The sequence below is a fragment of the Mesitornis unicolor genome, unplaced genomic scaffold (genome assembly GCF_000695765.1).
Source record: "Mesitornis unicolor isolate BGI_N332 unplaced genomic scaffold, ASM69576v1 scaffold45827, whole genome shotgun sequence".
Lineage (NCBI taxonomy): Eukaryota > Metazoa > Chordata > Aves > Mesitornithiformes > Mesitornithidae > Mesitornis > Mesitornis unicolor.
The window spans coordinates 35135-48790 of NW_010199337.1; the positions used below are offsets into that span (position 1 = coordinate 35135).

The 13656-nt window shown below is 39.1% G+C and overlaps 1 protein-coding gene across 1 annotated transcript in view; it reads left to right on the forward strand.

Annotated features, from left to right (window-relative positions):
* KIF13A (kinesin family member 13A) overlaps positions 1 to 13656 on the forward strand; it is a gene marked incomplete at its 5' end in the record, with an annotated part of 59246 nt that overhangs the window by 31226 nt on the left and 14364 nt on the right. The window contains 12 exons of the mRNA XM_010189416.1: positions 3459 to 3621; positions 4351 to 4491; positions 6144 to 6293; positions 6803 to 6967; positions 7630 to 7803; positions 8348 to 8499; positions 8617 to 8749; positions 8866 to 9012; positions 9998 to 10036; positions 11362 to 11461; positions 11555 to 11681; positions 12607 to 12662. Coding sequence (XP_010187718.1) covers positions 3459 to 3621; positions 4351 to 4491; positions 6144 to 6293; positions 6803 to 6967; positions 7630 to 7803; positions 8348 to 8499; positions 8617 to 8749; positions 8866 to 9012; positions 9998 to 10036; positions 11362 to 11461; positions 11555 to 11681; positions 12607 to 12662 — 1547 coding nt within the window. The remainder of the gene's footprint in view (positions 1 to 3458; positions 3622 to 4350; positions 4492 to 6143; positions 6294 to 6802; positions 6968 to 7629; positions 7804 to 8347; positions 8500 to 8616; positions 8750 to 8865; positions 9013 to 9997; positions 10037 to 11361; positions 11462 to 11554; positions 11682 to 12606; positions 12663 to 13656) is intronic.

Below are 13656 nucleotides of genomic sequence, written 5' to 3' on the forward strand. Positions count from 1 at the left end.
CATGTACTAACAGGTTTCTTGTAAGTTTTTTTAATCTCTTTTATTTTGTAACAGAAGCTTTATTGATTCAGTCAGCATTTTTTGCTGTATGTAGTGAGTTTGAGTGCTCTTTCCTATTTTGATTATTTTTGCTTTGTTCTCTACCATTAAAAAATACAAAAATCCATGTAGAAGAGGAATCTAAACGAAGGTAGCCAAGATTGCGTTGCAGCTCTCAAATTCAGAGTGTTAGACCAGAACAGATCTTGGTTTGGGTTTTGTACAGGGTTTTGTTTTGTAATTTCTGCCCATTTTGGCCTGGGAAAAAAAACTAAACAAATAACAAACTGTTGACCCACTCACCAGCAATGACTAGAATGTTTTCCATGGCAAGTACAGGCAGTAGTGCTGTGTTTCAACTTCAGTTAAAATAATTGTTTGCATCTCTAAGAGCTAAAAACAGAATAACTGGGAACTGAATGTAAAGCATTGCAGAGCCGTGGTTGGGATTTGCAAGCTCTTTTAGGGCTGCAGGAGGAGTGCAAAATAAGAAACACACTGGTTAGAATAATTGCTATTCAGAACTGCTTTGAGCACAGCAAGGCCATCAAAAAACCATGGATAACTCACTTTGGTAGCAGAGATGAAAACTGGGCTGACTGGCAAGGGAAGCATTGTCTCTGAAAAGGTGCAGCAGAAGGGAAAAGGAAGTAGCAAAAGCCTATCCTTGAGTTCAGAAGAAAAAAATTTAATTCATCATTTTAAAATTAACCAACCACCACAATCATGTAATGACATAAAAAATGAGAATTTGCAGTGATGTCAAGTGTTCTGCCACCCTCCTCAGCTTCCTTTCCTCCAAGACATACTCTTAGATATACTTTTCATTTGCTTATAGCTCTAGAAGAGGTTTGGGCTTCTGAAAAAAGGGTGAAAAAATGGAATCTTCTTAAATAAGAAACTGGAAAAAGAAATCTGAGGGACTTCTGCTGTAAAAGCATGGCCACATGGTTCTGAGAGGGTGTTCACCAGCCAACGGGTCGGAGGGCAAGAAATGCTGGAAAAAATGGGAAGACTAGATGTGAAGAACATGTGAAAGGGTCAGGTGTCTGGATTGCACAGAATTTGATTTAGTGCCGTTCTAGCTGTTGCTCTGTTGCCATTGCAAATGAAGCTGAGCATTACTGGATCAGCCCGCAAAATGAATTTGATAGGTGTCAGATGGAGGAGGCACGTGGTTGTATCTGTCAGATCACCTAGAACACGTTACACAGAGTTTATTCTGGCTTTACGTTGACTGTGAAAGGACAGATGATACCTGACCTGGTGTTAAAACCTCTTGGCATAAAGTTAACCCACTGTAATGTTGAACAGATTTAATTTGTTGGAGTGAGGCAGAGTGGTGGTGCACCTGGGAATCCCAGAGACTGGCAATGACACCTCGTGAGCGTCAGTTTCAGGATTTCATGTTCAGTGGGTATTTGTTTCAGTTAATATCCGAGTGGAGCTTGTCATATCTTTTCTGTAGTAAGAATTAGAAATCCTATCTGAAACATGTTTTTTTTTTTGCTTTAAGTTTCTGGCAGGGTGCTGGCACAGCTATATACAGAAAAACAACTGTAATGAGAACTACCCATAATAATTGGTTGAGTTACTCATAAGTCCTCCTTATAGTCTTAAACCATTCCTTTCTCAAGAATCAAGCTAAGACAAGATGGGTATGGGAGCCTCCCCAGAAAGCTTGCCAGATGCTGATTTCCTGGTCCAAGGAAGGGACTTGGCTATAGCTGAATTCCGTGGCTCTTACAGCACTTGCAGATCAAAGCTGCCTTCTGTTTTTCAGGCTAGGCAGCTGTCTTGCAGTGGTTGCAGGTGTAATGCGGTCTCAGTATTAAGTACTAGTTAGTGAGTAATTTTTGACTCTACCTTCATTTTCTGGGTGAATCCAAAATTATAGCTGTGTGTGGTATGTGTCACTCCCATGGCCTGGAATTGCTCGTGTTATCTTGATGGCCTGGATAACAGAAGCAAGAAGCAGAAGGAAAGGAATTTTCCGTGTAACGCTGGGAGCAGATATGGAGGAAGTGGACTAAAAATCTGCTGGTAGTAGCAGCTATTTAAGACCCAACAAAACCCACCACTGTTGCAAACTTGGGTCAGATGGAGAGACAAAGCTGCATGTTTTAGCATGTTGAAGGCACTAAAATTCAGGGTTGCTTCTGACACTGCTGGCTATTTACCACTGCGATATGGTATCAGGAAACCAGGGGAGTGCCGTTTGAATTATGCAGGTTGTTCTTTGGGATATTTTAAAAAGAAGAATTCTGTTGGGGACTGAAAGACACATTAGCAGTTGTTTCTGGTTTGTACTATACAGACATAAAAAAGATGTAAGTTTATCTTAATAAAGGCAAATAGGCAAACTTTGCCTGTATTCACAGCAAGGCCTATGAGATTACTTCTCCCTCCTATGCTTGTCCATAATGTAATGTATTTTGTAGAAATAAGAAGTGTATGTGCACAACATGTACTGTATTTCAGTAGGACTTTGCATAGAAAAGCTAAAAAATCATACAGGGGAGTGCTGGTCACTGAAATATCTGAAGTTTGATCATGAGTTTTATGAAGATGATGAGACACAGTAAGTGCTGTTGGGATTAGAAAGAAAGGCAGAAAGGGAGATTTCACATTTGCTCAAAGGATAATCATGACACTTCCCAGGTGAGTGTATCTGAGTCTTGCAGGTGGAGGTATAGTATGTGTCATAGCAGGTTTGCCAGGTGTTACGTTAGAGCAACTTTGCTCAGGGCCTTAGAAACCTTTTTGGAATTTGTCCAGAGACTTTTAACTGTACGGAGTGCACAAGCTGTAACCTGTGCTCGTTCGTCTGTTACTTAAAACTAGTTTGGCTATACAGGACTTAATAATTATTTTTTTTTCCTAATGTGTACACTTGAGATGGCTTAAGTACCTGGAGGGAGGTCTGGGGGTCTGTAGCACTGGAGACTGCTGGCTGTGATGTAAAGCTGTGGCCTGCAGCGATTGTAGGTTCCAACATCACGATCTGAGCAAAGCAGGCTTTATCTCGATGAAGTCTCACATGTTGGGACTGGTAGTTTCTGTGAACCAGGACTCCAGATTAAAGACAAAGCCAGCTGCAATTATTTCATTTCTTGAAAATTAAGAATGTCCTTAGGGCTTTTAACAAATCATCACTGTAACAACTCCCATGGTACCGTGCCCTTTTATTTGGGCATTACTGTGCTAGACTTACCTCAACAGTAATGTTTATTTAATATGTGTTAACTGCTTTTCCTCAATAAAATTGTCTGATACTGTTTCGTGTTTGCTGACATAGTGCTATACAGCATTTCTTCTTCAACTTGTTTCAGGAAGTCTTTGTTAGCATCTCTATTTGCAGCTTTCCAATAATAGAAATAGGTTTCTGTGTATTTTTCATGTTACCTACTGCACCACAGGGATGAATTGTTTCGACAGAGTCTGGCTAAACTTCGAGAGCAGATAGTAAAGGCAAATACCCTGGTGAGAGAAGCAAACTTCTTAGCAGAAGAAATGAGTAAACTAACAGATTATCAAGTGACACTTCAGATCCCTGCTGAAAACCTCAGTGCCAACAGAAAGGTAATGACAGCAAAGAATGTCAGAAAATGGATTTTTATGGCTAATCTAAAATTGTAGTGGACAGGTTACGGTTGGACTTGATGATCTTAAAGATCTTTTGCAGCCAAATGATTCTGTGATTCTATATAGATGTATATAACATTCATCTAATGTGAGGCCATGAAATGTTACTTTTGTTAGATTATGCACAGGCAAAATATGGAAGCTACCTGACTTTAATATATTGGAAGTGAGTAATTATATGTGAAAATGGAAACATAGCATTAAGTATGGCTCTTACTGTTCTTTCAAGTGTATGATCACCATATGCACATGCAGTTTGTGAACAACCGTTTGTGTTCTGTTGCTGTAAAACCTGCATTTAGTTATGTTTGCAAAAATTGCCTCGTTTTTGATTCACATGCCTACAATTTCTTTGTCTTCAGGGTTTTCTAGTTATGCTGCCATAAATAATGTTAGCAATTAGGATAATATGCTTTTCATAAGTGATTTGGCTGAGGGTGTAAATATTCCTGTGTGAACGGTAGTTGTCTGAGAAGGACAAAGGAGTCTGGATCCTCAGAGATGCATAGGGTATGCTGTGTTTGAGGACAGAGATAGCATGGCTGGCATGCAGAGGGAAGCTGTGTGTTCTGTATTTTACTCATTTTTAGAAGTGCAATTTGAGTAAAGGGTTAAACTACTTACATGCATCTTTCCTGCAGTAATTATTTTTTTCCTCTGATTTAGAGGGGTGCAATAGTAAGTGAGCCTGCTATTCAAGTGAGAAGAAAAGGAAAAGGTACTCAAGTGTGGACTATTGAGAAACTAGAGAACAAATTGATTGACATGAGAGACCTCTATCAAGAGTGGAAGGAGAAAATTCCTGAGGTATTGTATCTATTTTCTGAAAGGGATCAGAGACTGAGTTTTCTTTTAACTCCTTTTAATATGCTCCACAGATAAAGTGTATTGTATATGAAAGGGTACAGTACTGTGATTTATAATAAACAGCAAACCAAACCCAAAGAACTATGAATAATACTAAATATTCAAAATGCCTATGCAGAATAAACACAACGATGTCCTACCCTCACTTGTATTCTCAGATATAACTATGCTGAGGTCAGATATAATTGTGCTGAGTTAGAGTCGTGATACCACTAAGAGCATGTGTTTACCTGGCATAATATAGGTGCCACGCAGAGAGGCACCAGCTGTGAATGGAAGCAGCGAACTGCATTAGAAATTGCTAAATTCCAGTCTGTGTCAAAGCTAGCAAGGGCGCTGCTTAGATACACTCAATGTGCAGAACGCATTAGTGGGGTAGAACTTGATCTTAAAATATGAAATATTCTGTAGTTTCATTTTTATGTCCCCAACCTCGAAGCAGCGAAGAACTCAATTAAAATATTTAGTCTGCATCAGTATCTCCATCAAAACTAGGTGAGTTTTCCTAGGAATTTTAAGTGGTAGATTAGCCTTGAGGAATAAGCTTCAGACCTGTCAAAAGCTTGCTTTGTTATTGGCAAGAGAAAGATGTGAGATTTGACGTTCCAGAAGGTGTCCTCTTAAGTATCAAGGTGGAAGTGCATAGGAAGTGTATTTTGTTATCTTGTGGCTGATAGGGAGCGCGCTTCAATTACTTGTGTCAAGAATCCTTCTCAAATATGTTTGAACAGCTGTTGTGCCTTTGTTACATGCCTTGGACGGGACAATGGGGATCTCTAAAATCATAACACAGGGGAGGTCAAGCACTTCATCTGTGCCCATTGAAGACAACGATGATTTTGCTCCTGACTTTAGTAAGAACTGATAGCGCATCCTTTGAATACATTCTGTCTGCCTGAGCCAGGATTGTACTTGCCATGACCTGTATTGTCCCATAATGCATGTGTTCTATGTGCTACATAGAAACACGTAGGTCAAATGCATGTGTTGAAGACAGAGGAGGAGAAGGGAAGGAGCTAACAAGTCCACTGAGGAGTGCATATCATGCTACGACTCTGCATGAATTCTTTGTGGCTGTGTGTGCAGTACTTGCGTAGAAAATGCTGCAGTGGTTATCTCAGCTGTATGGGATTTGTAAGAACAGCTGTAGGCTTAAGTGGGAGCCATTCTGCATCTTCCTCTTTGCACTTGTAGTGGTGCCCAGCAGCCAGACCAGCTTATTCATCCGAAGGATGATTTGTCCTCTCATTTAAAAAGTGTAAACAGAGCAGAAAAGTAAGGTGAAACTTCTTGAAATCAGTGGCTACTATGCTTGCTCATGGTAAAATCTGCTTTGCCTTGACTTAACTAAAAAAGTAGGTCATCGTATTACTATATCCCATAGTAAAAAGGGGTTGTATAATGTGTCATCTCAGAGACTTCGTTTCAGATTTGTGATATGCTTCTAGTCTCTTTCTACTTGTGTAACAGGAATGAACAGAAAAGATTGGCACAGACTATTTTTGTGCTGTGACCTTATACTATGTGGTTATTTGATTTTTGTGTTCCCATGCTTACAGTTTTTGACATAACTTTTCTGATCCTTAAAACAGATAAGGAAACTCATTGGCAAAAGAGGTGATCCTTTTTATGAAGCGCAAGAGAATCACAACTTAATTGGCGTAGCCAATGTGTTTTTGGAGTGCCTCTTCTACGATGTCAAGCTGCAGTATGCGGTGCCCATCATCAGCCAGCAGGGGGAGGTAAAGCCAAATCCCACCGCTAGGTATAGCGGGTTAGGAACAGCTATGGACCCCTACCAGCGGGGGTAACCTGGCTTTTTGCTGGGAGACTCAATGGACATTGGTTTTTTAACAAGCAAAGGATGCCAAGTGTCTTGTTTCCCAGTGAATAAGTGCTTTGCAAATTGATGTGTATGTTTTTTGTTTAATTGTTTACGGTTGCTCAGCTACTAAAGTAGTAGAATAAATGTCCTAGCGTCAATGTAGGTAACTGAGCAAAGCTCAGCATATTAAGGTTATGTACAATCATGTCACTGTATGCCTTTTCTGTTGTGTGTGAATTAAAAAGGTCAGTAGTTCTCCATACAAGTATTTTTTTTATTATTCCTTTCTCCTCTTTTTTTTTGTCACTGTTGCTCTTCATTTAGTGGCTCAGTTCTGTTTCTGCACACCTCCTAGAGTTAGATATTTACCATCTTAATGTCTTTACATCCCTTGTGCACAGGTTCTTAGTGTTTGTCTTGCCTTAGGTTGCAGGACGGTTGCACGTTGAAGTAATGCGCGTCACTGGGTCTGTCCCAGAGCGTGTAGTAGAAGGAGATGACTCCTCTGAGAACTCCAGTGAGAGTGGGAGCCTGGAAGTCGCAGACAGCAACGGAGAAATTATTCATAGAGCGAAAAAGCTCTCCTGCAGGGTAAGTGCAAACACATGATGAAGTTAACAGTTTCAGGCCTTCGTCACTATGTAGCTGGTCTGATGTGAAATACTAAGCTATTTAGGCTACTGCTTGCCTAAAATTCTCTAGAAAAAAGAGACTTCCTTGGTTCTGGTGTAGATCAGATCTGACTGTAGATCAAATCTGTAGATCAGTCTGACTGGCTGTGGTTGCAAGTGACTGAATGCATTCACTTTAGTTTCTCATATATGCTGGTTTACATCATAAATACTGACGATACAAGGACTGTCCTTTTTGACAATCACAGAAGGGGAAACACTTTCTGTGTAATCATTTCCTACGGTTTGTTTGATCATCTAATGTAGTATCTGTGAGTGGTGTCTGGATTTCATCTCTTCTGTGATAAGGTGCTTCATCATCCACTTGAGCTTATCAGCTTCCCCAAAGAAAACATTTACATGGATGGGCTAGATAGGTGCATGTAACTGCTTTCCTTGCATTTCTGTATATGCAAAATACAGATTTCCTAAATAGGGACATCCTTAGAAAGCAATTGGAGGTGTTCTTTAAAAATTCTTCTTGACTGTTGGTACTTTAGGATTAAATATTTAGTTTTTGAACAATTTACAATTTAATAAGAAATAATAGTATTTATGAGAATGTCTATTTTGTCTCCTCAGGTAAAAATAAAAGAAGCAACTGGGCTGCCACCTAATCTCTCCAACTTTGTCTTTTGTCAATATACATTTTGGGATCAGTGCAAATCAACAGTAGCAGCACCAGTGGTAGATCCAGATGTGCCCTCACCCCAGAGCAAGGATGCTCATTTTACAGTGACCTTCTCTCACTGTAAGGTAACTATTTTTATTATTGAATAGTGGAGGATGGTATGTTTGAGATCAGCTATTTAGAATTTGGGCCTTGTTTCACTGGGAGAAGAAGGAAGGAATCAAGTCATATCACTAACGACTTTTGACTATACTTTAGAATGCCATAATATTTCACTACATCACCTCTTCAAAATACAGAAAAATGAAAAAAACTTTTAAGTAGTGTTTTTTTCAATTTGGATGTCATCTGTAATGCACACGAGATACTAAGTTTATATAATGACATCTTCTTATATACTTGTTTGATAAGCACAGTAACTTAAAAAAGATCATTTTAATGGTGACATCATTTTAATGGAAAATTTCTAAGCATGAAATGCAGTGTGCAGAAGCAGGAATTGCTGAGATTATGTGTTTCACAACTTTATTGACCAGAGTTGGGCTTTATGATCCAAACTGCATGGTTTTACCATGGAGGTAGGTAGTTGTTTGGTGTGTCCTTACAAACTAGTTGAGGAGAGACAATTATTTCATTTGATGGGATGTGATTTATTTTTCTCATTGCCAGGACTATGTGGTAAACGTCACAGAGGAGTTTTTGGAGTTCATTTCGGAAGGAGCTCTCGCCATTGAGGTGTGGGGTCACAGGTGTACTGGCAATGGCAGCTCTGTTTGGGAAGTTGATTCTCTTCATGCTAAAACCAGGACGCTGAGAGACAGGTACAAATAAGTTACAAGTGAATGCTCCCATCAGCTTTCAAAGCTTTCTAATACTTGTGGTGAACAAAATAGAGTTTTGTGAGGCAACCATTAGTTTTTGTGGGGATGTCTTTTTAGGTGGAATGAAGTAACTCGAAGAATAGAAATGTGGATTTCCATACAAGAGTTGAATGAGATGGGAGAATATACTGCAGTGGAGCTCCATCAGGCAAAAGATGTAAACACAGGGGGGATTTTCCAGCTTCGGCAGGTATCTCTCTTTCCTCTGTCTTCTTATTGTGCTTAACTTGATTCTTAATTTTATTCTTAGTTTCTCTCTTTTTCTCTCTCCCTCTCTGTCTTTCTGTCTCTCCATTACCTGTTCAGGGCCATTCTCGCAGAGTTCAGGTGATGGTGAAACCTGTACAACATTCAGGAACCCTGCCTCTCATGGTAGAAGCGATTCTTTCAGTCTCTGTAGGTGGAGTGACTGCCAGATCGACCAAACTGCAAAGGGGCTTGGACAGCTACCAGGTAAGACAGTGACGTTTTCATGCATTGATTTATGGTTTTGGTTTTGTTTTGTTGTTCTAGAGCCAGCCCAATGTAGTTCTGTAAAGGACCCTAGCCACTGATACATGATACGTAATTTTGCAGTTTTACATGTGTTTTTCACTAATATGCGTAGTGTGAGTATATGGTGCTAAATGTGCTTATTTTTTGCCTTTATTCAAGTGTATAACTGATAAAGAGCCAAGTACATTATGGGAGTATACACAAACAGCAGCAATATGGACATGTTTTTACCTTTGTGTGTGGACATGATTAATGGTAGATTCCTAGCCCCATTAGTTCACCTCCCTTACAAGGATGGTGAAAATTGAGGAGGGGAAAAGCAGGGGGAGGGGGAAAGAAAATGATTAGGGAAAATATAGTGAAGATACTCTTTATCTTTTCAAAAAGGACTGAGCTGTTACTTGATCAGAATCAGAAGCAGCCTTTACTGAATGTGAAAGTACTATTTCATTTAAGAGAAAAAGTTCTTAAGAAGTATAAATGGCTTCAAACTGATATTTGGACAAATTCATGTAGGAAATAAAGCATGCTTTCAACAGCAGTGGCAAAGAACAAGTGGAATGGGTCACCCAGGAAAGCGAGGTGCCTTTGGTCAGAAGGGTTGCGTTCAAAACCACAAGTAATTCTAGCCTTAAATACAGATGAAACTGTAAAACGTGAAGGTTGGCAATGTGCTTGCTCAGTCCTTTTTCTGGCACTGTATTCCATGATAATTTCTGTTAATATATTCACTATTATAATATAAGGAATGAGATGTTATAGTCTGCAATGAAAAAAAAATATCAATTTCTACCTGTTAATAAGACTTTTGTTATTTGAATGTTAAAATTTTAACATTCTACAAGTTTGTGGCAGAAATGTTTGTATTCGTGTTTTGGGGTATTTCTGTTGAGAGAAATGCATGTTTTTTGTGTGTTTTACAAAATTTATTTTCTCCTACCAGAAGGAGGAGGATGATGGTGGTGATATGGATAGTTACCAGGTATTGCTGCTGTTGCTGTCAATCCTGCGGCATGGGGCACAGCTAATGCTAATAGCCAGCAACTTTCAAATCAACGAGTGTATTGGAGCAAGCAAAAGCAGCTTTGAAATATAGATATAAAAATATATATGCTGTGCTTTTAGGAGGCTACCTGGGCTACAAAACACTGCTATTTCAGTTCACCTTGTGACTTTGTACTCCTGCAGTGTGCTCTCTAGTGCTCAGCAGTCAGTTCTCCTAACTGGCTCCATGAATTGCTATGGGAATAAAAGCCTAGGAAGTTTAATTTAGAATGAAAACACTTTCCAGTGAATATCACAGGGAAAAGAACAACCACCTGCGGTTGCAGGCATCTTTCCCAACCAAATGATACAGTATAGGAGTTTTTGGTTTTTTCCTAAAGGAAACATCATAACCTTGTAAGTTGGCCAGTTTTCTGAAATGCAAGTGGGAGAGGGAGGGGAGGATGTGAGTGTCGGGAATACAGAAGCTTCAGTGAAGCAATTTTATCTACACAAAACCAAACCTTCAGCCTGGCTTTTTGTGTGATAAGTAAATATAGGACAACCACAGTTTAGAAAGCATAGCAGAAGAGTCATTTAAAAGGTGACAAAGGGCAAAAGAGGAAATGCCTAAGAAGTAAACCACGTTACAGATCTCTGCATGGAAGTTTTATTTCTAGTAGGTAGCTTTACAGAAGTAAAACCAGTTAGGTGGGAGTGCTGACATTCCCTAAGATAACATATTCAGTTTTATGGCAATCTCAAAGAGAGCAGTTCAGTACTAACTTCTTGCGGGCTGTTTATGCGCTTCCTGACTTATCACAGAGAGGAATGAACCAGACTTTCTGTGATACCACAAAGCATGATTGCATGATGGGGTTTACTTGCATGAGAAATCTTTTAATTGCACTGATGGCAGCTGCTAGCACTGGAATTTTGTGCAGGTTTGAGGGCGTACTGACCTGTCTAATCTTCAGGAGAACTTACGATCAACTGATGACACCTGTTTTTCCTATTCCTTCTCTGTTAAAAAAGTTTGATTGCCACTTCTGTGAGTAATTAGCCTATGGTGTATAATTCTGTTCAGCAACTGAGGCAGTCACATTTTCTTTTCCTCCTGTTGGAATTTGTGACTTGAAAGCAAATAAGCTTTCATTCCTGGGTGATGAGGTACTTAATCAGTCTGCATGGCATTCGGGGGGAAAAGATCTTCTGCATCATGCAAGCTGTTTAATATCAATTCTGATGAAATTATCACAAAATTCACTGCCCTTTCATCTTAACCACATAGCCTAATAACTTTGTTTTCTCTTTCCACGTTAGGAAGAAGATTTAAACTGTGTGCGAGAAAGGTGGTCTGATGCGTTGATAAAACGCAGAGAATACTTGGATGAGCAGATTCAAAAAATCAGCAATAAACAAGGTTTGAAGCTTAAAGTCCCCGTCATAAGTACTTTATTCCCTATCCCACACAAAAAAAAAATCTCATACGTAACATTAATCTCTCACACTGTAGAAAAATCTGAGGATGATACAGAACGAGAAGCCCGGCTGGTTGAGCAGTGGGTAGGGCTGACGGAAGAGAGGAATGCGGTGTTTGTGCCAGCACCAGGCAGTGGAATTCCCGGTGCCCCTGCAAATTGGTATGTTCAGAAAAACCATTGGAGGGGTTAGCTTTTCCTCCGTGAACATTGCATGCTGCAAGGTAAAAATCTGAGGATGTTTTAGAGCTTTCTACATTGTCCTGTAATACTGCCAATTACACTCCACTGGCAGAAAGCTAGAAGGTCAGGTGCTGGTTTGAATGTAAGAAAGGTTTGCTTAGTTAAGGTATTACACAAAGTAGCTTTGAGATAGCTTTCAAGCTTTGAAAATCACTGTTGGATTTAACATAGTACTTTACACCTTTTCAAAATTCTGAGAGGGTTATCCCTGTAGTTTGACTCCTTTCAAAAAAGGAGTGGTTCAGAAGTCAATAGTAGAAACGTGATAATTTAATTGATAATGCATGGGGAGGGAAGAAATTCAGATTTTAAAGGATGTGTTCCCTTTTCTCATTTAATTTTGTTTAAATTAGTCTTTTAACTACGATAACTGGAACTGACATGCAGAAAATGAGGAATGGAACATGTTAGATTTAGGAAAGTGTAGACAAGAAATACAGGCCTAATCAAGCATACACTGATGTCTCTGATAATACCTAAGATGCCTTCTTCATTGGGTGGATGATGTGATAATCTTTCCTTGCAATTTTTTTGTCCATTACCCACCTGGAGTGTGCTGTGATCATACAGTGCAAGGTGTATTTATTGATATAAAGACTGTGCCTTGCCAGTTACCTCCCCAGTTGTTTAAAACGTTGCTAACCTTTATGCATGAGGTGACTGCAACCAGTTAACTTTATAAGAAAAAGAACAGGATCTTTAAAAATTGTCAATAGCCATCAAAATGTTGACAGGCTTAGTAATTGGTTAGAGTTAATACGAATCTTGCATGGGGATCTCTTTGCCCAACTTAGCTTAAGTATGGCTTTGCCTTCCTTGTTGACAGTATTTTGTTTCGTTTCAGGATCCCACCTGCAGGAATGGAAACACACATACCTGTCCTCTTCCTTGATTTGAATGGTATGTTGTAATGGCAGATTAAAAAACCCAAGGGAGGAGAACTTAGTTTGGATTAATAAATTAATAAATAGAAGAGTGAATCTGATAATGTCTAAGAAATCAAAACAAGTCCTGACAATGGCACTGTCTGATGTGGCTTGTAAAATTAGTTTTCTTCTGGTTCTGTATGTTGGAATAATTACCTGTAGAGGCTTAAACGAATGATGTAATGAAGAGTGTATTCGGACTATAATGAACATTTTGTTAAAGAATCTAAATGTGCTCCCTTTGAAGGTATTTAGTTTTACATGTGAGAAGACTGTTGATGTATGCTCTTAGGACACGTACACTGTTAGCACCGCATTCAAGGACTGTTTAGGAAACCAGTTTGTATGTATAAACTTGGACATAAAGGAGGAGGATCCACAAGCCCTGTCACACCCAGCTCTTCAATGGGCTACCAGAGATGTTTATATAGGCAACACCTTCACACCTGCTTTAGAAGCTGCTTTTGGAAAACGAGATACACTCTTCTCGTTATGTTCACAAGAAATGTTTTTTTCATTAGCAGACAGCAGATCAAAGAGGATGTTTAAACAGATTGATGGATCATTGCATAACTTCTTTCGTGTTTAGCTAAAAGCCTAATGTAGGCAGAACTGCTTTTATAAATTTAAAGATTTCCTGATACATCAGAGGTAATTTAATTAAGAGATAAGCTGGTTAGGCTGACAGGTGGATAAATCAGGAATTTTATGTTTGGGTAAGTTGATGTTATGAATATGTGGAAATAGTTTTGAATTCCATTGAGGTTATGTGAAAATCTGTTCAGGGTGAGTCTTAGCCTGGTTTTACTTCCCTTCTGTATGCTGAAATAGTCTTCAAAATATTGCATAGTAATAAGATTAATTAGGATTAAATGTATTATGGAATGTGGGTAGGTCTTTATTACGAGTTTGTGTTACAACTTTGCCTCTATATATTTCTATCCTTTGGTATAAAACGATTTCATTCT